This window comes from Histomonas meleagridis, assembly GCF_020186115.1.
Source record: "Histomonas meleagridis strain 2922-C6/04-10x chromosome Unknown scaffold_61, whole genome shotgun sequence".
Taxonomy (NCBI): domain Eukaryota; phylum Parabasalia; order Tritrichomonadida; family Dientamoebidae; genus Histomonas; species Histomonas meleagridis.
In genome coordinates, this window is record NW_027150931.1 from 789,296 (window position 1) to 809,791 (window position 20,496).

The window sequence follows — 20,496 nt, forward strand, 5'->3', positions numbered from 1 at the left end:
CTTATTGTATATCATTCAATCTGAAGGAGGTTATTATTTACACCGTTCAAAACCATTATCGGTTCTTTTATCATTCTCCAAAAAATATCCAAAATATATTACTATAGTTTTTTTTTTAAGCCTTAAAATCATTTTGTAAAATATAAAATTCACTTAAAAAACAATTTTATTATCTGTAATTACCAATAAGGGCACCAACCTGCATAATGTCTTATATAATTTTCAGGGTTAATTGCCTCTTTTATTAGCATGTCCACTTGAGTTTCTACGTTCATATCTTTTTTATCTTCGATTTCTTTGCCCATTAATTTTAATGAAACTCTTTCTAAGATATAATTTGGAGATTGATGATACTTTTCTTCATATAAAACATCTTCCAAAGGTTCATGAATGAAAATTTCGAGTAAAGCAACAAGTGAACCTCGATTATCTCTTAAAACCCACATTATATCTTCACAAGCCTTCCTAAACAAACCATATCCAGGTCCATCCAAAGCATTAACAATCATTCTAGTTAATCTAAATGGAACTTTTTCGGGATAATTTTCTCTATTGATAGCTACTTCAAAAGAGTCTCCAAAATCAATATGAATGACTTTACCGGTTTCTCTTTGTATCATTATATTAGAAGGATGTCTATCACCTAAACCTATAATGTAACCTATCATTGACATTAATGCAGTAGTTATACAAAATAAAGAACATCTATGAAACCATACGGCTGCATTTGGTGCTCTAGTCCAAAGGAAATCTCTAATTTCAGTTGCTTTAATTTTTTCATCCACCACATAAAACGCCTCCAGTTTTTGTAAATTATTCAAACAGCTTGATAAACCTCCGTTGAATTCAGAAAGTATATCAAATTCAGCGGTTTGACTTATATCTTTCAAATCTCTCATTTCACAAATTATCTGATGCAATGTATCGGCCCCAGTAATCCATTGAATTATTCCAACGTTCGGTGCTATCGGCACTATTGAATATTCTACTATCGTTGCTTCATATTCTCTTGTAATTCTTGTATGATTTAACAATGAATTAATTAACGTAAAGAATTGCATTACTCTTTTATCAAGTCTTAAATCTTCATTACCCTTTAATAAGAATTTCATTTTTTGGCCAGTGTTTGTAACTATTATTATACATCTTGGATGTTGTTGAGTATTTAACACTTGTAAAGCAGATTCGATGTAATCGATTTTTTCATTTGTGTCTTCCATTCCAGGGATACATATTGCGAAACCTCTTTTTTTTGCAAGTTCATTACTAACTTTTGGTAATAATATTAAGTCAAGTCTTTTAATTTGTTCAGATAATAATTCATAAAGTTCCTTAAAAATTTTCCACATTTTGTTCATTGATTCGGTGCTATTTTCAACAAATAAATTATAACATTCATTAATACGTTTTCCATGAATTCGTATAAATAATTTATCAAGATCGTTTTGAGGGTTTTGATATTTAATGAATTGAGTTTCTAATATATTATTCATTAAATCAATTTGACCTTCGTTTTGTGCATGTAAAGCATTATGTAAAGTATTTATCCATTGTTCGAAACATGTAATTGCAGCTTTCATCATTCCATCGACGAATATTTCGGCATCTTTTTTGATTTCTTCATTACCATAAGCCAAATTCTCGATTAATTCATTTGAGAATTTTGCTTTTTCGACATTTTTACTAAATTTATAGATATTAATTTGGAAGAATAAATGTTGGAAATGATCTTTTCCATAATTATATAATATCTTATGTACAATATCTTTAAATCGAGGATCAGGATGATTTATGTGGACAATTATTTGAGGAATAATTTGTTTTAATATATTCGAAGGTAATGAAAATAATTCTTTAATAAGTTGTGTTGGAATATTAGAACTATCATGAATCCTAAAAAATATTGCAAACATTTGACATAAATATTCAAGTGTACTTGTAGTTCTAATTTTTGCTCCTTTAAGAAATCCATCAACAGCATTAAATGAATATTTATCTTCATGTGTAAGCTCAGATAAAACTGCATTAGAATGTGCCCAACCTAACCATACTTTAGCATCAGATTCATTATTTTCTTGTGATAATTTAAATAATTTTGTGATTTTTATTAATGACTTTATTTTTGTTGGAGCATTTGATAATAAGATTGATCCTAAAGTTCGATACATTTTAGATTTAAATCGTTTATTAATTTGATTAATATTTAACATATTTTTTATTATGTCTAATATTTCATTTGAAAATGAATTCTTTTGTAATAAAAATTTCTTCATTTCTTGAATCGAATTAAATTTATTTTCTTTAGGAAATATTGTTTTAAATTTTTCTTGATTAATTAAATTAGAATAAAATAATGGAAATATAGTATCAGGTATCGAATTAACAAACAGATTTAAATTGTTCGATTGTAATGAATTTAACATAGTAATAATCGAACGTATAATATTCGCTGCATTTTCATGTTTACCTTGAGCCCATTTAATTTTAGCTCTCGAAAACTCAACATCAAATGAAAATATTTTTGAAAAAAATCGTTCGAAATATATATCTAAAAGACTCCATTTTCTTTCATTCCTTAATACAGATATCATTTTTAAATACGCTTCTAAATTAGAATCAGTTGGGAATAATGCTACGTTTCTAATTTGCATTAATTTTATCCAATTATCAGAGTTTCGTTTAAATCCTTTTAATCTTTTATTTAAGAATTCATTATGATTAATTTCATTTGGATTCTTTTTCATTTGTAATGTTTCCTTTAATTCAACAAATAATTGTGCATAAGATAAATTAACATTCGCACGATTAATATCACCAGAAGAGAATTCAGTTTTAGCTCTAGCTAATATTGAAAAACCAGAATCAATAATTTCTTTAGCTTCGTCGAATTTACAAGTAAATATTTTAAATACAGCATTAAATATCGCATCATTTAAAGATAATTGTTTTGGGAATTTCGATACAATTTCTTCTGCTTTTTCATATTCACCTGAATTATAAAATGCCCAAGCAAAATATCGCGCTGTAGAAGCTCGATCTTTATCAGACATTTTATAAAACTCAGGTTCAAACTTTTTAATTATTGACCATTGTTCTAAATGTGCATGACAACGAATTCGTCCTACTAAAGTTGAATCATTAACTTCATAATATTTTAATGCTTTAACCCAATCACGAAGTAACTCATGCCATTTAGCTTTATTATTACGATCTAATGAATAAAAATTTAACATTCCTTCAGCTGTAGCTATTTGACCTAACGAAGTATTTAATGAAAGTAATTTCTCAATTACTTTATGATCTGTTGGATTATTTCGTAATTCTTTTTGTAATAAATATAATGAAAATGGTCTAGATTCAAAACAATTTGCTAAATCATAATTCGAAATATATAATGGTATAAAAGCTCGATCTGCAATTTCAGCTAATGATAAAATTGTTTGATCAATATGTGTATGATTCTTTAATATAGATTCAATAATATTCGAAAACTTTTTTCGATCATTTTCATTCGATTCTTTATAACATGATAAAAATGCTATAGGAAATAATATATTACGAAAATTACTTTGTGAATTAGCAAAATGGATACATGATCGAATTACTGGTGAAGGTGATTGTTTAATTAATTTACGTGATAAATTATCTAACCATTGTACCATGTTTAATTCAGAAGGGATTTCTAAATCATTAAAAAACTCATGTTTAATAGGGATTTCAATATTTTCATTTATCGATGGCTTAAATTTCGGTGGTCTTAATTTAATAAATTTCGCATCAGATAAACTTCGAATATTGGAACTCATTAATTTATTTAATTCATTAATATGTGGAGATTTAAACTTTGTAGAAGTAAAATAATTATTAATCACAGAAAAAGGTATCGATGTACAAATTGCTAAATTATAAATTAATTCAATGATTTTATTACCTTTATCTATTTGAAATAATCGAAATGTTAAATGTGAAATTCTTGATTGATAAGCTCTTAAATCCATAGATTGCATTAAACAAATCAATGCGTTAGCTACAAATTTAACTTGCATTGGTTGAATTTTTTGTGTTTCGAATGCATCTATAAATTGACAAAATGGTTGACTTTGAAATATAACTGCAAATGTACAAAACTTCATTAAATATTTAAAATACATTGAATCATCAGTATTAAAATGATTTAAAGCTGGTAAATATAATGATGAAACAAATGGTATAAATGATCCCATAAAACAATAAGAAAAAGAAGCATATAATTTAATACATGAAGTTTCTGAAATATGTTTAACTAAAGTTTTAATGATTGATGGCATAAATTGTAATGTTTCTATTGGACATTTAATCGATATTAATTCAAGTTGTCCAAATAATTTCTCGCGAATTTTCCCTTTATTAGATTCAATACCACGTAAAAACATTGGTATTATTTTATCCATAAATTTACCAGCACTTTTAGGTGAACAAGAAAAAACTTTTGTAATTGTATCATATAAATGGATTGAAGGTGTCGATAAATAAGGTAATAAATGAGATAAAACAAAATTTGTAAAAAATGAAGGATTTTTTAAGTCAACTGATAACTCATTTAAATTAATATCATTTTTTGTTATTAAGTTATTCTTTGTAAATGATAATGTATCACAAGAAGTACCTAATAATTCTATAATAGATACAGCCACATCTTTTGATTGAGTTTTTTTCAAATGGTTTAATAAAACGGGTATAATCTCAGGATAATATAATCTAAGGTTTAATCCAGGTGTTAAAGAAGATACAATTTTAGTTAATGAATTCGCTGCAGTTATTAATAATTGTGGGGAATTTCTAGCCGAAAATATATTATAAAAAGCTAATAAAACATAATCTAAATAAGGTATAATTAATTGTCCTAAACATGCAAATGTTTGTAATAGATATCCATCTCTCGAATTAACATATTTCTCATTTTGGACTTGAAACACCATATATCGTTTGGGCTCATTAATTTTCCGTTCATTTAGATTAAATAAAAATGAATTTGGATCTCGATAATTATCACGATGTTTAATCGATGATATATCAAATACTTGACTCGTTAAGAATGAAGGTCGATTAGTTTTTATAGGTTTTGTAGCTTTAAGTTGATCTAAACATATTACTACAATGTTTGGAATAAATTCTTTTAATAAGTCGGAATAATGTGTAACAATTACTGGTAATAAAGAAGCAATTTTCGACCGAATTTTAGCATTAGATAATGATTGAATTGAAGATAATACATGTTCAACACATGCAGTAATTTCAGTATAAAAATCTAATGGATTACATTTAATAGCATCCGAAAATACTTCTAATGCATATCGACGTACTTTAAATGATGAATCATTTAAAGTTTGATTAATATCAGGCATAAAAGCTAATGCTTTTGTATGTGATATTGCATTTAATGCTTCATAGCGAACTCGTGGCCAAGGATCATATTGAGTCAAAAACACTAAAAAATGTAATGATTCACTTGTATCGACATGTGCTAAACATTTTACTAAATGAAGTTTAACATTTTCTTCAGTCACTTCTTTTAATGGTATAACTTTTTCATATAATTCTTTTGATGAAGAAAATAATGTCGTTGCAAATTCATTTATAAATTTTAATGCCCAAATATTATCATTTGATGAACTTTCAGGTGATAAGTTTTTATCAATAAATTTATGTAACTCTTCAATCGTTTGTTTAGGAATTGGTTTAAGTCGATGTAAGAATTGTATATATTCATCAAATGAAAATACTTTTGTAAAAATCGTCGTCGATATTTCAGTATTTGGACATTCATCTAATATATGTGTTAATATACAAAACGAAAATTGGCATTGATCCATTGAATTCGAAGTGTTAATTTGTTTCTCACAAAATTGTACTAATGGAATTATGTTTATATCTGAATGAAATACATGAATAAATTTACCTAAAATATGATAATATGGATGCGGATTATTTGGATTAGGACATTTTAAAATTAATTCCTCAATGATTTGATTTATTTGGTGATGATTAAAAATGATTTTAAAGGCTTTTGCGATATTAAATAAAAATTTGAAAGATTCAATGGATAACGGTTGATAATCGTTAACCGCATGTTCAATTAAAAGGTTTATTAAATTTTGATTCAATGTAAAGAGTTTGTATTGGATGTGAAATAAAAAACGTAGAAAACGCATAGGACCATGACAATTAATGTTATTATTGGATTTGACATATGAGAGACATGAGTTGTAAGCTTTGGAGAGAATAATTTTATTGGAATATTCAGAAATATATCGAAATTGAAATTCAAGAATTTTTGTTGAGAGAATTCGTATGTCATAATCTGAATTACAACAAAGGGAAAATAAGGACGGGAAAACATTTGCTGTATTATGCGTAATATCAATTGTTGGATAAAACCGTTTTGCTTGATTTAAAATTAAAAGACTACTAAACCAATGTTGTTCATAGCCTTCTTCTTGAACCCATTGAAATGCAATTTGTACCGGAGTTTTAAATAATGAGGCTCCTTCTGAATTTTCTTGTGCAATCCATCTTAAAACTTGCGTTGTAGCTTTTAATATTATGGCTTCCCCTGATTGAAGATCAATCATTGGATCCCAAAGTGACTTTATTTGATCAATGTCTCTTTGAAAAAAATGCAAAAGTGAAATCATCATAAGCATATTCATTCGACTTTTTATTGAAGAAGATGCTTGGTATGTTTTGATTTGTAGCTCCCATGATTCAAATGTAGTTTGAAGTTCTTGTTCTGTTTGAAGAAATAATTTGGGTCCCAATGCTGAAATTAATGGATTACGATTTTTTTTCCAAGTTGAGTAACCAAGGTTTATATCGTAATCAATTGAAGAAACAATGGTTCTAACTTGTTGCATTTTAAAATTTTATATTTTTGGTGACTTGACGAAACAAACTTTATAAAACGGTCGCTTAGAAATTTAATCAACATTCAAAAGTGTCAAAAATAACCGGTTGAATTTGTTTTTATAAGACGCTATAAAAAGGTTTATAGATAGTGTACAGTTTCTTATATGAACTTTTATTAAAACTCTTTCATGAAATATATAATTGCTCATTTGGAACCGTTTTAATAATTAAGCAAATAAATTCATCAAATCATAAAAAATAAACAAGGTGTGCTTCATCCAAACTTAGGAATATCTTCAACACCACTAACAAAACATTTATACATGGTTTATCATGTGGTAATTTGTTTCTGAATGAAAAATGCATATTCGAGAAGCTATTTAGGAGGTTCAAGCTTAGAGGCTTTTATACTTATTTACCATTTATCTATTTAAAATGATATTACTATTTAAACTAAAAACTTCAAGGATATCATTTTCCTTCCAATAACAATTTTTGAATTTTTCTTAATAGGAAACGCTCAGAAAGTGGCATATTAACGTACTTCCAATAAGTGACAAGTTTTGTAAGCTTTACATAATACTAGAAACGATAACAGCCCAAAGAACGTTTATATGATAATTTTTATAAACAAATCAATTATAGGACCTTGGCAGGGTTCTTTATCGGTTTGTGAAACAAAAATATGAAACATTTTTCATTACAAGCAAAATAGGCAATTAATAAATTTATTTTTGTTTAAAAATTACTTTCAGTGAAATGATATTAATTTTTTTGGTATATATATATAGATAACAATATGTTCACTTATAGATGCTTAGAGCATTTCCAAGCTGTGTAATTGATTTATAATTAATACATGTGTATATTTTCATTTTTGCATAAAAAACTATTTGTGTTAATTTTGCTCCAAAATTATTTATGATTTTTATATTTGAATTTATATACAATAAAAGAATATTATATGTAAAAGCATTTTCTTGAGCGTGCTTCACGACAAAACATTCAAATTTGTGTTATAGTTGCTGAATTCTTCATATTGGATATTGAGCTGGATCCTATCAGAACATTATCGAATATAAATTAACGTAGGCGTAAATTTTTGTTTTTATTGTTTCCATTTTTCAGCTTTAAAGCGCTTTCCTGAATATGTAAATCAAACAGGAGGATCATGGATGCCAGATGGGAATCGTTTTATTAGTAACTCGCGTGTTCTAGCAGTGATTCTTCATTTAAAAGCAAATTCAATCAACACAAATTTTCGAGATCAAGGATTTGGTATTCATCCAAACACTATTGAAGAAATGCTATAATCCTTTCCTGATATTCCCGATGTTAGTCATTGGAAGATCCGTTATCATTTAACAGTAGACTTTTCTGATCAAACTACTTTTGCAGAAGCAAAAAAGTTTAAATTATCAATTTTTTCTGCGCCAAGCCCTCAAGTATCGTTTTTATTTTACATCTCACACATCCTTTACAGGTCATTCTTTCGTACTGGCAACAGTGGATATGAAACAATATCAAACAATCAAACTCGATTCACATATTAATGACAAGTCAGAATGGTTCACAAGTTTAATCACATCATTAGCGATCACATGGAAAAATGATATATCACAACAACCTAAAGTTTCATTAGATGTATTTATCAAATATTTATTTGATGGTCAAACGATGTTAACAGATGAAGAGAAAATGCAAATCAAAATGAATCTTTTATACATCTTTAAATCGAACAAAAACATATATCAAAACAACGATCGCTTTATGTTTTCATCGTTTGTATATTTCTTTTTATGCTATGGATGTGTTGAAGATTTATTACAAATGTTAAAAGAAGTCACATCATTTATTACAAAATGATACGACGAAAATCAAATTTGTTCATTGGTTTTCACCCTGTCAAAACATTGATTCAAGAATTAAAAATGCCGACAATTGTCATTGATATCATTGGATGATATGTGTTACTGATATCCCAAACATATATTCATTACATTATAAAACTGATAACATATACATATATATATATCATAACCCAATGACATCAAATCAACTCGAGTTTAAAGAAGGCTTTAAATACCCACCAACTTTGCATTACTTGTTGAAAAACATTTTGCTTTTGGATTTGGAACAGAAGAAATCAATGGAAGCGCAAAAAAGACCAGTCATGTTGAAATTCGCAGATGATAAAGCAATGCGTAACATGAAATGCTCAGGTGATATAAGAGTGGACGGTATCTTTCGTGAAAGTAGTAAATATAATACAAAGTGGTTCAAGTTTTTCGATAATTCATTTGTATTTTGATCTAAAAGTTTTCTCTTTTTTGTATGACTTTATTAAAAATATAAATAAAAATGAGTTCAACAATATGAATACTAAAAATATTTAATTATTTTATTTGAGATTTATTTTATTAGTTCGATGTTTCAAAATAACTTTTGAAAATTATTTTGGGCAACACTAATAATAGCATCTAAATATATTTATACAGAAATAGTTAAATTACTTCTTGAACAAAAAGAAATTGATGTTAATGCTAAAAATAAAATTTATTTTGATAATTTTATATTTCAAGATAATGTTTGGAAATTATTCAAATAATTTGAAACAGCCCTTATGCATGCATCCGAAAATGGTTATACATAAATAGTTAAATTACTTCTTGAACATGAAAGAATAGATATTTATGCTAAAGATATTTATTAGCTCTATATTTTATTTATTTTGAAAATTTTGTACTTCATAAAAAAATTGGAAATTATTTAAATTATTATTTTTCAGAACTTGTTTGGGCATCCGAAGAATCAGCTAATTTGATTATACAGAAAAGTAAACAGTGTGATGTTGAATGAAAAAGCATGTATTGTATCATAAAGAATTAGTTTGTTTATTAAATTTTTGTCGTTTTCTTTTTATAAAACATTAAAAATAAAGTAAAAATTTGATGTAAAACCAAATTGGTTATTGGTTAGTATTTATAACTTAATTATTATCAAAAATAAAGTTGAATTTACCTTGAAGAATACAAACGAAAAAAGAACGATAGTAAATTTAGTAAATGTTTTAGTAAATTAATAGAACGATATAAACCGCTCACGACCGTTTAATTCATGAAAAAAATTCGTTAATTAGAAAAAATGGATGCAGGACAAAAAGTTCTCTTTGATCAAGAAAATAATTATAGGCTAAAAGTAATTGAACCTGAACAATTCAAAGAAACACTTAAGCTTAAAGATGTCTGCGATAAGTTTCCAGGAGAAGTAAATGAATTTATGAATTCAGTTAAAGAATTTTTGGCTTTTATGGAAACGCAAAGCAAAAGAGTAGAAGATCAAAAGCTCTTGTCTATTGCATTACGAAACCTTGTGAACGAAGAAATTGAATCTCGAAAGCAAAAGAAGATCGATCTTCAAAGTGAGATCGAATCAAAACAAAAATATCTTGAACGGCTCAATTCAGAAATACATAGCTTTGAAGAGTACGATCGACAATTGGCTGAAAATACAGAAAAATTATCAATGATTTAATAAACATTTAAATAAAAAGTTAACCATTTGTTCCGCAATTTATATTGTTTTTCTCTTATGTTTTTTCATGAAAAAAGTTATGTATATATACAATAGTCAAATAAATTTAATTAAAGGAAACCCATCTTAAAAACAAAATTGAGTTCAGTGGCTAAAATAAGGGATAATGTGAGTAACAAATCAAGTATTTGAGCAAAAGACAGACAAGGTGAGACGTTCCGGATGACGCTGGGTTTCACTTACCAAAATTCTTTTCATACACAATTTTCCGATTGTTTCAACCTACTTTTGATTCAAAAAGTTTTTTTCAATAGTGTTGTGTTCATTAACGTTTTTTAACATCTGCACTTTATTGAAAAATTTGAACAATGAAATCTTTATTTCAACGTTTTTTTTTGGAATAAAATTTGTTTCTGAATTGCCTTGTCCTTTGAATGAATGTTGTTCAGAAAGTTTCATGGATATGTTCATAGCGATGCCTCCCAAAAAAAAATTCTGTGAAGAGCATTGAAACAGTTTGGAAGGTATTCACTGAAGGGTATTGAAAAAATATCTTTACCTAACACAATAATCTGACTTTTTCAGAAGGAGCCGGTTCCCACTTTCTTCTTATCCGATTGTTTCCTAAAATCTCACTTATGCTCCAGATCAAAAAAACGCATGAGCCACAAAAAGTAAGGTGGACTGAGGAAGAGGATGAAATGTTAAGAAGGAGTGTACAAAAACATGGTCCAACAAATTGGAAACGAATAGCTGAAGAACTTCCCAATCGAAATGGAAAGCAATGCAGAGAAAGGTGGGTTAACCAAATCACACCTGGTATCAACAAAAATGATTGGAATTACCAAGAAGATTTGTTGCTTGTCAAAATGTCAAATATTTATGGACATAAATGGTCCACCATCTCAAAGTATTTTTCAGGAAGGTCAGTTAACGCAATAAAAAATAGATGGACTTGGATTAATAGACATTCTGGATACGTCATCAGTTTGTATCATGCTATTAATACTGGCACTGCTATTCAAGCAGGTAACCAGATCGTTTTAAATTCGTTTAACCCTGAACAAGAATTAATTTTCAGAGAAATCCAAAATGAGAATGAACAAACTCTTTCATTAAAACCAGGAAGAATAATATTTCCACAACTTGCAGACAAAATAGATTTCAAGCCAGATCAATTCCAAAAATTATTAGAAAATGTCAACTAGAGTTTCACCCCTAACATTTCTAGATAATAAAAAATGATAAAGCATACAATAGCTGTTTCTTCTTTAGCTGTGGATTTGATTATTTTCCGTCGTGTTGGAAGTCGGACTTTCGTTCGACCAAAATTTGAGCTTTCATACAAAAGTGCCACTTTTTGACAAATGGAAGAAAAGAAAAACAAGAAAGAATTCCCAGCATTTCTTGCTGCTATAGGGATTCCTTTGTTATGGGTAATTTTGTATGCTTTTTCAAGAAGGAAAAGATCTATTTGTATCCAACAATACGGAATCGATGAATGCAAACCTTCAAGAATATCATACATCTTCCTTTGTTTCGCAATTTGCATTGCACTTTACGGAATCATCAAAATCCGCAATGGAAAAGAAAAGGAAGAGGAAAAGAAAGAAGAAAAGCCAAAGGAAGAGGAAAAGGAAAAAGCAGAATAAATTCAAAGAGCCTTTTAAAGAAGAAGGAAACCACATCTTAGCAGTAAGGAACTAAACAGTCTATGTATATCTTTATTTTGGTTTTCAGAATTCATTAAATTGACTTCCAAAATTGGAAAAAATATTTCAAGAATTTTTCTAATTTATTAGTTTTTCACAATTACATTATAAAACTCTTTTTTACATATAGAGGAAAATATTCAATTTAATGTGAATCATGGAATTGTAAAATACCAAAAGTTGTACTGGCTATAACCAATCCAAACAAAATAAGTTAGCCTTTCATCAATGATAATTTGACTTAGTTCTTCTTTCATTTGCTGAATTTTTTGATTATACAAAAATCATGATCAAAATATTTTAACCGATTTTTACACTGAAAATTCGTTATCGTTCATTGAAATCAAAAGTCACTTCATTTTCCTCTATTATACAATGTTTTATTGAATTTTTTCTTTGCATTTAGGACACTCTTCATTTTGGGAAAGATATCGTGTTATACAATTTGAGTGGAAAAGATGTTGGCACTTTAACTTAACGATTTTTTGGTTAGGTCGCATTGGCAATTTGCAAATACAGCAGATGTGCTTTTTAGCAAGTTCTGGCATAGAAAATGTGTAAAGCGATAAGTAGATGATATCTGGACTGTGCGTACTTGGAATTTGTTCAGGTTTTGCACATATAATTCTCTTCTTACGATTCTTTGGAGATGGTGGAGTTGTTATTTTGGTTGTGTGTCCTGCTTTTTCAAGTTGCTCTTCAAGCATTTTATCAAGTTTCTGATCAATTAATCCTGTTCGTGGATCAACGCCTTCATCTATCATCTTCATAGCTTCTATCCAAGGATCCATTAGATCTTTTGTTGGACGAGCTGGCATGAGATATGTATGACATTTTGGACATTGACCTGGATAATCTGCTAACCAAAATTCTGCACAATAAGGACACTGCCAAACAGTGCGGTGATCATTTGGGTCATTGGGGTTCCTTCTTGGGCCCTTATATTCTGGGTCATCTTCTGGATGTACATATTGAGATAATTTTGGCCTTGGTTTTGCATTAGGCATTCGAACAATTTCTTGTGCCCATACTGGAGACTCAAATTCTGGTTCTGGTTTTTCATCTAACCCTTGCCATTCAGGGCGATTTTGGATTCTTTTGTTTTTTCTCATGTGACATGTGATATGAATTCCCAAATGGAGAAGCAACTTAAAAAACATTTAAAAAAATTTTTTTACAAGTGATCATCCCCAAAAATTTTCTTATCTCTATTGATTTGAATGTAAGTAAGTGTTAACACTTAATTTTTATAAAAATGAGATGATTATTTTTTGATCTTTTTTTAAAATCTAAAGGGAAATAAGTATAGAATAGATCATGTGATATAGCAACGAATTGCTGCTTGATATGAGACATTTAAATTAAACTGAATGAAAGTATGTATGATACATTTAAAAATACATCTATTTAGCGTCTTCATTAAATTTTTGAACAGTGAGTAATATTCGACATTTTGTTTTGGAAATTGATTTAATTTTTTTAAAAAAAAAATATTATTATTTTGAGTTTTATATATTTTTTTTTAAAAAAATAAATAAAATTGTAATAACTACAATTTTTTGTATTATATAATTTTTAAATTTCTTCAACTCGAGAAGATATTTCCATTTTAAACTTGATCGTTATAAAATTCATAAACTTAATGACAGACACTCAATTTTACCTTTTCCACAGAAATTTCAAATGCATGGTCAATCTTTTTCAATTGTCCGACCAAAAGGTAATCACATCTTTTCATGCAAGAAGGAGAAGCCGTCTACAAACTTGATCTTTATGTTCCCACAACACACATCAAACAAGTCAAAGATGCTCTTGCTGCTGCTGGAGCTGGTAAAATCGGTAAATATGATTCATGCATGTGGACTACAAATGGACTTGGTCAATTCCGCGCTCAAGTTGGCTCCCAACCATTCATCGGTGGAATTGGTGCTATTCACCATGTCGAAGAAGCTAAAATCGAATGCATTATCTACGAGTCAAACCTTAAGGATGCTATTAACGCAATGATCAAGGCTCATCCATATGAATGTCCATCCTTCCAATACTGGAAAATCAATGTTCAACCACCACAATAAATTTTAATAAAAATTTTGGAAACGAACAATCTCAAAAAAATTCTTTATTTATCCATTTTTGCTATAATAGGATAAATTTTTTTTTTTTTTAGATTCCAAAGTTGGGTAAATAAATCGACAATTCCGCACAGGTCTTATTTTTGACGGTTAGAGCCTGAACCAGTTTATGCCGATAAAAATACTTTCATCAGGAACTGTCCTTTGGTAAAGTAGCATAAAAACAATTATTGATGGAACGTTTTATGATGTGTCTGAGTATCATTTTGTTGATACTTATTCTTTAAAAGTTAAAATCAATAATAAAGAAATACCATTCGAAATTTCTGTAATTCCAGGTCAAGATGAATACTCAGCATTAATCCCAGGGCATGCAAAAAAAGCAAATGGATTCATAATATGTACTCTATAATTGATTATTTATCTTTTCAATTTGTAGAAGACTTTATAATACAATAAAAAGAATAAAAGGAACAACCAATATACCACTTTTAATTTGTGGCAATAAGCGTGACCTTTCAGATCAAAGACGAGCAAGTAAATCCGAAGGAGAAGAACTTGCAAAAAGACTTGGCGCGGAATTTTTAGAAACATCAGCTAAAGATAACATAAATATTAAAGAAATGTTCGAAACAATTGTTAATCTTGTACTTCAAAATCCAGAAGCAATTGACAAATAAGAGGATTCAAATACTCAAAGAAAACACAAGAATAAAGAAGTGTGTTTTATTAGTTAATATCGTACAAAAAATAAATTCTCTAAATTTTATCTTTTAAACAATAAACTTTGTAAACATCAAAATATATAATTTTAAGATATGAATGTATATATATAGATATATATATCTATTTGAAAATAAGTTATTTTATGTTTATAAAATTATGCAGTGAAAAACTGAAATCTTCTGCCTACATTCAAGATGATATGAGGTATAGAAATCTTGTTAATGCTTTTATTAGCTAGGTCAAAAGAAACCAAGTTCTATTTTAGACTTATGATAATTTAAAAAAAGATTATTAACAAGATTATAATTATCCAAAAGAAAAATCTTAGGTGATAGAGCTACATGAAATAATGAAAAATTGTAGGTCTTACATTGTTGGATTTATAAATTTATTTAATACTTTTTCAAAAAATAACTCAAAAAAGCCACCGGCGGGACTCGAACCCGCAACCCCAAGATTAAGAGTCTTATGCTCTAGCCGATTGAGCTACGATGGCACACATTTTCATAAAAATATCAAGTTTTTTTTCCTAATATGAATTAATACTTTTTTATTCATTCAATTGAATAAAACTTTCGAAAGTTATATCCATTGATCATATTCATTTTTTTCATAATTTTTAAGTTCTTTACCAAAAACTTCGATATGTCCTGAGTTTGATTCACCTACCGAAGAATTTTGAGATGATTCTGATAATTTCATATTAATTCTTTTCATTAAAAAAATTATGGTTCCTATTACTACAAGAACAATTGCAATTGAACAACATATAATACTGACAATAACTTTTCTTGAAATTTTATTTGGGTTGTTATTTATGTTAATATTTAATAATGTAAAGAAATTACTATAAATTTGAAAATATGTTGAATAAATAATATTTGTGTATTCATAATGAACAAATATAGTAATAGAATAAGTATATGATGAACTGATATTCGAAATAATAAATAAATTTGATGTAAATGAGTTATATATTGAAAGGGAATTTGTGAAAGTCAAAATATTTGTTAAAGTAAAAGTAATAGTTAAAAGTGGATTATATGAAATCGTATTTGATTTTAATAAAGTAAATGTATTTGATTTTGTAAACTTGTTTGATTGTTCAAATGTTTGGGTTGAAATTGGTTCACATGCAGCAATGGTCCCTTTAGTTACATTTAATTCTCCGAATTTTTCATCTTTATATGATTGATTTACCATAACACATGTTATAAAAGTAGCAAAAAAACAATTGTCACCTATCACTGGAGAAGTATCACCATAAAAATATACACATTTTAATGAAGCACAAAACCAAAATGTGTTATCTCCAATATATTTCACGTTTTTTCCTATGACAATTGTATCTAATTGTCTACATATGTAAAAAACTGCAGATTGAATAACAGTAACAGATTCTGGAATTATTATATTTGTAAATGCACATCTGTAGAATGCAAAATATTTAATAATATTTAATTTCGAACCAAATAAAATTGATGCTAAATTGGCGCATGAATTAAATGCATTATTCTCAATTGAAGTTATTGTGTCTGGAATTTTAAATGTTTCAGTTTTATTTCCTGGTGGATAACATAGTAGTATTGTAATTTCTTTATCATATAGAACTCCATCGTTTTCATTATTAGAATAATTAGTGTTTTTGTTTGATATTTTTATGAATGGAAGACTGAAACATTGAAGAAATGGGTTGCCTATCGATATTGATGAAATTGAACTCGGAATTGTTACATTTTTAAGATTATAGCATTTTCGAAACATAAGACACCCAATTGAGCAAACACCCTCATAGAAAAATACAGTTTCAAGATTAGTACATACACAGAATACATTTTGTCCGACTGTTGTAAGAGGACATTTAAATGTTAAATTTTTTAATGCTGTGCAATATCCAAATGCATAATCTCCAATAGTTAATATGCCTTCTCCGAATGAAATATTTTCTAAACGATAGCAATATTCAAACGCTTTATCTCCAATTGAAGTGACAGTTTTATTAATCACAACAGTACTTAATAAAGGCCATTCATAGAATGCTTCTTTGGGAATTTGAGTTATTTCACTTGTAATTACAACATGTTTTGTAACATCATGATATTCAAATGAAAATTCTTGTTGATTGTTAATAGTTAGTGTTGATGTTGTATTGTCAAAAGTTTGTATCGAAAGTGAAAAAAATAATGTAAATATTATTGTATTAATTATAATATTTGTCTTACCTTTTATTTCATAAATAATTTAAGTTATGCTTATAAAAGAATAATTTATTTTCTTTAGAAATTAACAGTATTAAATGGGATGTCTTCTACATCATGTCTCTAAAAACTATTTTGATGGAATATATTTAAATAAATATTATAGAAAAATAATATTTTGAAATACCTATAAAGAAAAAACAATTAAAACCAATTTTTTTTTTGATTATCAAATATGAAAAATATTATATTGAAAGATAAGTAATCATTCTCTTATATAAATGAATATGAAATTTATTTTTAAATTTTCAAAAAGATTAATAATCATTTCGATAATAAAATGTTAATTCCAATGATATTAAATTTTTTTTTCCAGATATATTTGAATTTATTGACAATATATCAATTTTGGAATCCGACAACGCATTTCCCGATTACCGCCAACAATTCCTGGTATTCGTTTGCGTACTGTCCGACTGCGCTTACGTTGAGCATCATTTTGCACGCCTCCATGTTCCCCTCCGTGAATCTTCCCTCGAAAATCACGTACAGTCCTAAGTCGACTCTTCTCGTTATCATTTGTATTTGGTTCGGATACAATATTTCGTATCCTCTTTGTCGCACAATATTTTGCAACACGAAAAACAAATCTTCCGGCGTTTGGAAGTCAGTTTCGAATTGCACCGAATCATTACTATTAAATTCGGGTATTGTGACGTTGCCCCAATCGGCCTTTTGCGCTAACGAGAACATTTCAGGTGACGACATCGAGTCTAATGGACTTCGACGTGCCCAACTATCGAATCCCTGCGTCGTTTGCGGTGATTGATAGAACGCTTCGTTCGGCATAGTGATGAACTCGTTAATGCACTGCTCGGATGGCCACGGCAATGCTTCGGGATTCATTCCCCGCTTATGCATCAAGAAGAAGACCTTAGCCATCGAATGTTGCGGTGACGAAAGTTCGCTGGCAATTTCTTCCCGACTTTTATAACCAATGTTTAGTAAAATGTTAATGATCTCTTCATCGACTTCATTAAGTTCAATCGGATCGGGCAGATATGGGATTGCTAAGGGAGTGGGAATGATGTACCCTTCTTTTAGACCAATGTGGAACGCTGGATGTTGCTTGATCTCGCTAATCGTGATCCGCGAATTGACATCGACAACTAACATGCGACGTATTAGGTCTTGGAATATGGCTGGAATGGTGTCCGGCATTATGTATTTGCCGCTTTTGACCTTGTTTAATAAGACTCGAATTGATTGATCATCAAATGGTAATCTTCCCTGGGGTTAGATGTTTAGAATATATTAATTATATTCTTTGAATTAATCACTTTTTTATGTAAAAAAATGATTAACTCAAAAAAATATAATTAAAAAAAATACATACTGCTAAAAGTGCATATAAAATAACACCGCAGCTCCATACATCAGCACAGCGGCCATCATATTGAACACCACGAATGACTTCAGGTGCAGCATAATGCGGTGAGCCACATGATGTATCAGCAATGTTGCTTTTCATCCATCGAGCAAAACCAAAATCGGCTATCTTGATGTTGTAATAACGATCAAGAAGGATGTTTTCGGGTTTAAGATCTCGATGACAAATGGCATGAGAATGAAGATATTCAAGACCGTAGATAATTTGGCGAAAGAAATTAATGGCAACTTGAGGTTCAAGACGACGCCTTGATATGAGGAAATCAAATAGTTCTCCATTTTCTGCATACTCAAGAACCATATATAAATGTCGCTTACTTTCACATACTTCCATGAGGTTTAATAAACTGGGATGAACAAGTAATCGCATTAATGCAATTTCACGATGGATTTTTTGCTCTAAACTTGGTTTTGAATCAAATGAACTTTTCTTAATTATTTTTATGGCAACTTGAGTTCCATTTGTTTTCTTTACTGCAAGTTTCACTTTCCCAGTTGTTCCACTGCCTAGAACTTTCGTAATTACGAAATCTCCAATCTCCTGCTGTTTGTACATTTGGCTATCGTAGTATTGAAAAAGTTGTAATAATCGAAATAAATTAGGGAAAATTATTTATTGCTGTATTTTTAGCTGTACCTATTCAATATAATAAAATGAAATATAATAGAACGAGGCCGATACATGTTGCGATTTGTTTCATAATATATACTTCGTCAAATGAAAAAAATTTTTAGAATTTTTCGTTTCTAATGTCGCTATTTTAATTCAATATGCTTTTATCTGGAGGATTTCGTGCTCTGAAACTCATAGAAAAATTGATAAAGTCAAAATTCTATTTGAATTATATGTAAAATGTTCTGCAACATTTTGGCATAAGAATCTCAAACACAGATTTTGAGATTTTGATTATATCATAATTACTTTTCTTATGGTAATATATTTTAGATGTTAATAGGTAACTTATCATTTTAATCTTCTCGAACTATCTCTGTCAGAATGAATTAATAACATGTTCCAAAATTATCCAAACGATAATTTTCCTGAACAGTTTCATGAAACATTCCTGAACAGTTTAATGATTAAACTCTAATTAAATATATTTTTTTAAACAAAAAATTCACTATTTCTTTAATCACACAAACATTTATTCAAGAGTATTTTCATCATCATCATTATATGAGATTCTTAAATCATCGCCGAATGCAGGCGTTGGTATTGCCCAAGCAAACCTTGGTCCATCACCACAAATTTCTTTTAAGTTTTCACAACATCCTTTGTTCGTAAGGTTTTGGTTTTTCCATCTCTGTAATTGTGTTTTACCCATTCGCAAATTATAGAGATTGCTTGCAAGCATTATGAGCATTCCTGAGCCAAACGATAGCTCAAACATCATCGCGACAAGGGTGAATAGGAAAAGTGTCGTTTGGGTTTTGATTGATGGAAACAAATAAACTCCCCACAAAATCAGAGCAAGACAATACAAAACACCATATATTAACATAAGCGTGAATTGCTTGTGGTTCCTTTTACCGATCCAATTGGAAACCCAAACACAAATATGATCAGCACGAATCACATAACGACCTGATCGATGTGAAAAAGATGCAAACGGAGGCTTGTGAGTCTCAGCAAATCGGAATTGATCTTCTCGGATAGCAAGACCAGAAAGTTGTTCTTCATACGAATATTTGAACTTTTTGGTCTTGACCCAGTCATACGGAAGAAAACCTGGATCCATAAACATTGCTGCACCAAGGGACCATAAAAAAAGAGCAAAGAAAAATAAAATTATGATAACAGCAATTATTTTTACACCAATTGGTGCTTTCTGAATAAATACGTTGACAAAAAACATCGCTGTACACACGAGAATAAAGAATATTTCTAGTAAGGGAAAAACAATAGAAACTTCCCAATGC

The 20,496-nt window shown here is 28.8% G+C and overlaps 8 protein-coding genes across 8 annotated transcripts; 4 read left to right on the forward strand and 4 right to left on the reverse strand.

Annotated features, from left to right (window-relative positions):
• Positions 1-179: 179 nt before the first annotated feature.
• GO595_010296 (PIKK family atypical protein kinase) lies at positions 180-674 on the reverse strand (the record flags this gene model as incomplete). The annotated part of the gene is made up of 1 exon (XM_067912960.1): positions 180-674. One exon carries the CDS (start codon positions 672-674, stop codon positions 180-182), a length of 495 nt encoding a protein of 164 aa, XP_067769034.1.
• Positions 675-10,029: 9,355 nt separating this feature from the next.
• Positions 10,030-10,419, forward strand: GO595_010297 (intraflagellar transport protein 20-like; the record flags this gene model as incomplete). The annotated part of the gene is made up of 1 exon (XM_067912961.1): positions 10,030-10,419. The coding sequence occupies one exon, from the start codon at positions 10,030-10,032 to the stop codon at positions 10,417-10,419; it is 390 nt and encodes a 129-aa protein (XP_067769035.1).
• A 638-nt stretch (positions 10,420-11,057) lies between these two features.
• GO595_010298 (Myb-like DNA-binding domain containing protein) lies at positions 11,058-11,627 on the forward strand (the record flags this gene model as incomplete). Its single annotated transcript, XM_067912962.1, has 1 exon — positions 11,058-11,627. The coding sequence occupies one exon, from the start codon at positions 11,058-11,060 to the stop codon at positions 11,625-11,627; it is 570 nt and encodes a 189-aa protein (XP_067769036.1).
• A 159-nt stretch (positions 11,628-11,786) lies between these two features.
• Positions 11,787-12,071, forward strand: GO595_010299 (uncharacterized protein; the record flags this gene model as incomplete). The annotated part of the gene is made up of 1 exon (XM_067912963.1): positions 11,787-12,071. One exon carries the CDS (start codon positions 11,787-11,789, stop codon positions 12,069-12,071), a length of 285 nt encoding a protein of 94 aa, XP_067769037.1.
• Positions 12,072-12,511: 440 nt separating this feature from the next.
• GO595_010300 (RING/U-box superfamily protein) lies at positions 12,512-13,291 on the reverse strand (the record flags this gene model as incomplete). The annotated part of the gene is made up of 1 exon (XM_067912964.1): positions 12,512-13,291. One exon carries the CDS (start codon positions 13,289-13,291, stop codon positions 12,512-12,514), a length of 780 nt encoding a protein of 259 aa, XP_067769038.1.
• Positions 13,292-13,867: 576 nt separating this feature from the next.
• GO595_010301 (NGG1p interacting factor NIF3) lies at positions 13,868-14,206 on the forward strand (the record flags this gene model as incomplete). The annotated part of the gene is made up of 1 exon (XM_067912965.1): positions 13,868-14,206. One exon carries the CDS (start codon positions 13,868-13,870, stop codon positions 14,204-14,206), a length of 339 nt encoding a protein of 112 aa, XP_067769039.1.
• A 3,323-nt stretch (positions 14,207-17,529) lies between these two features.
• GO595_010302 (CAMK family protein kinase) lies at positions 17,530-19,132 on the reverse strand (the record flags this gene model as incomplete). The annotated part of the gene is made up of 2 exons (XM_067912966.1): positions 17,530-18,369; positions 18,524-19,132. 2 exons carry the CDS (start codon positions 19,130-19,132, stop codon positions 17,530-17,532), a joined length of 1,449 nt encoding a protein of 482 aa, XP_067769040.1.
• Positions 19,133-19,721: 589 nt separating this feature from the next.
• GO595_010303 (DHHC zinc finger domain containing protein) lies at positions 19,722-20,315 on the reverse strand (the record flags this gene model as incomplete). The annotated part of the gene is made up of 1 exon (XM_067912967.1): positions 19,722-20,315. One exon carries the CDS (start codon positions 20,313-20,315, stop codon positions 19,722-19,724), a length of 594 nt encoding a protein of 197 aa, XP_067769041.1.
• Positions 20,316-20,496: the final 181 nt, after the last annotated feature.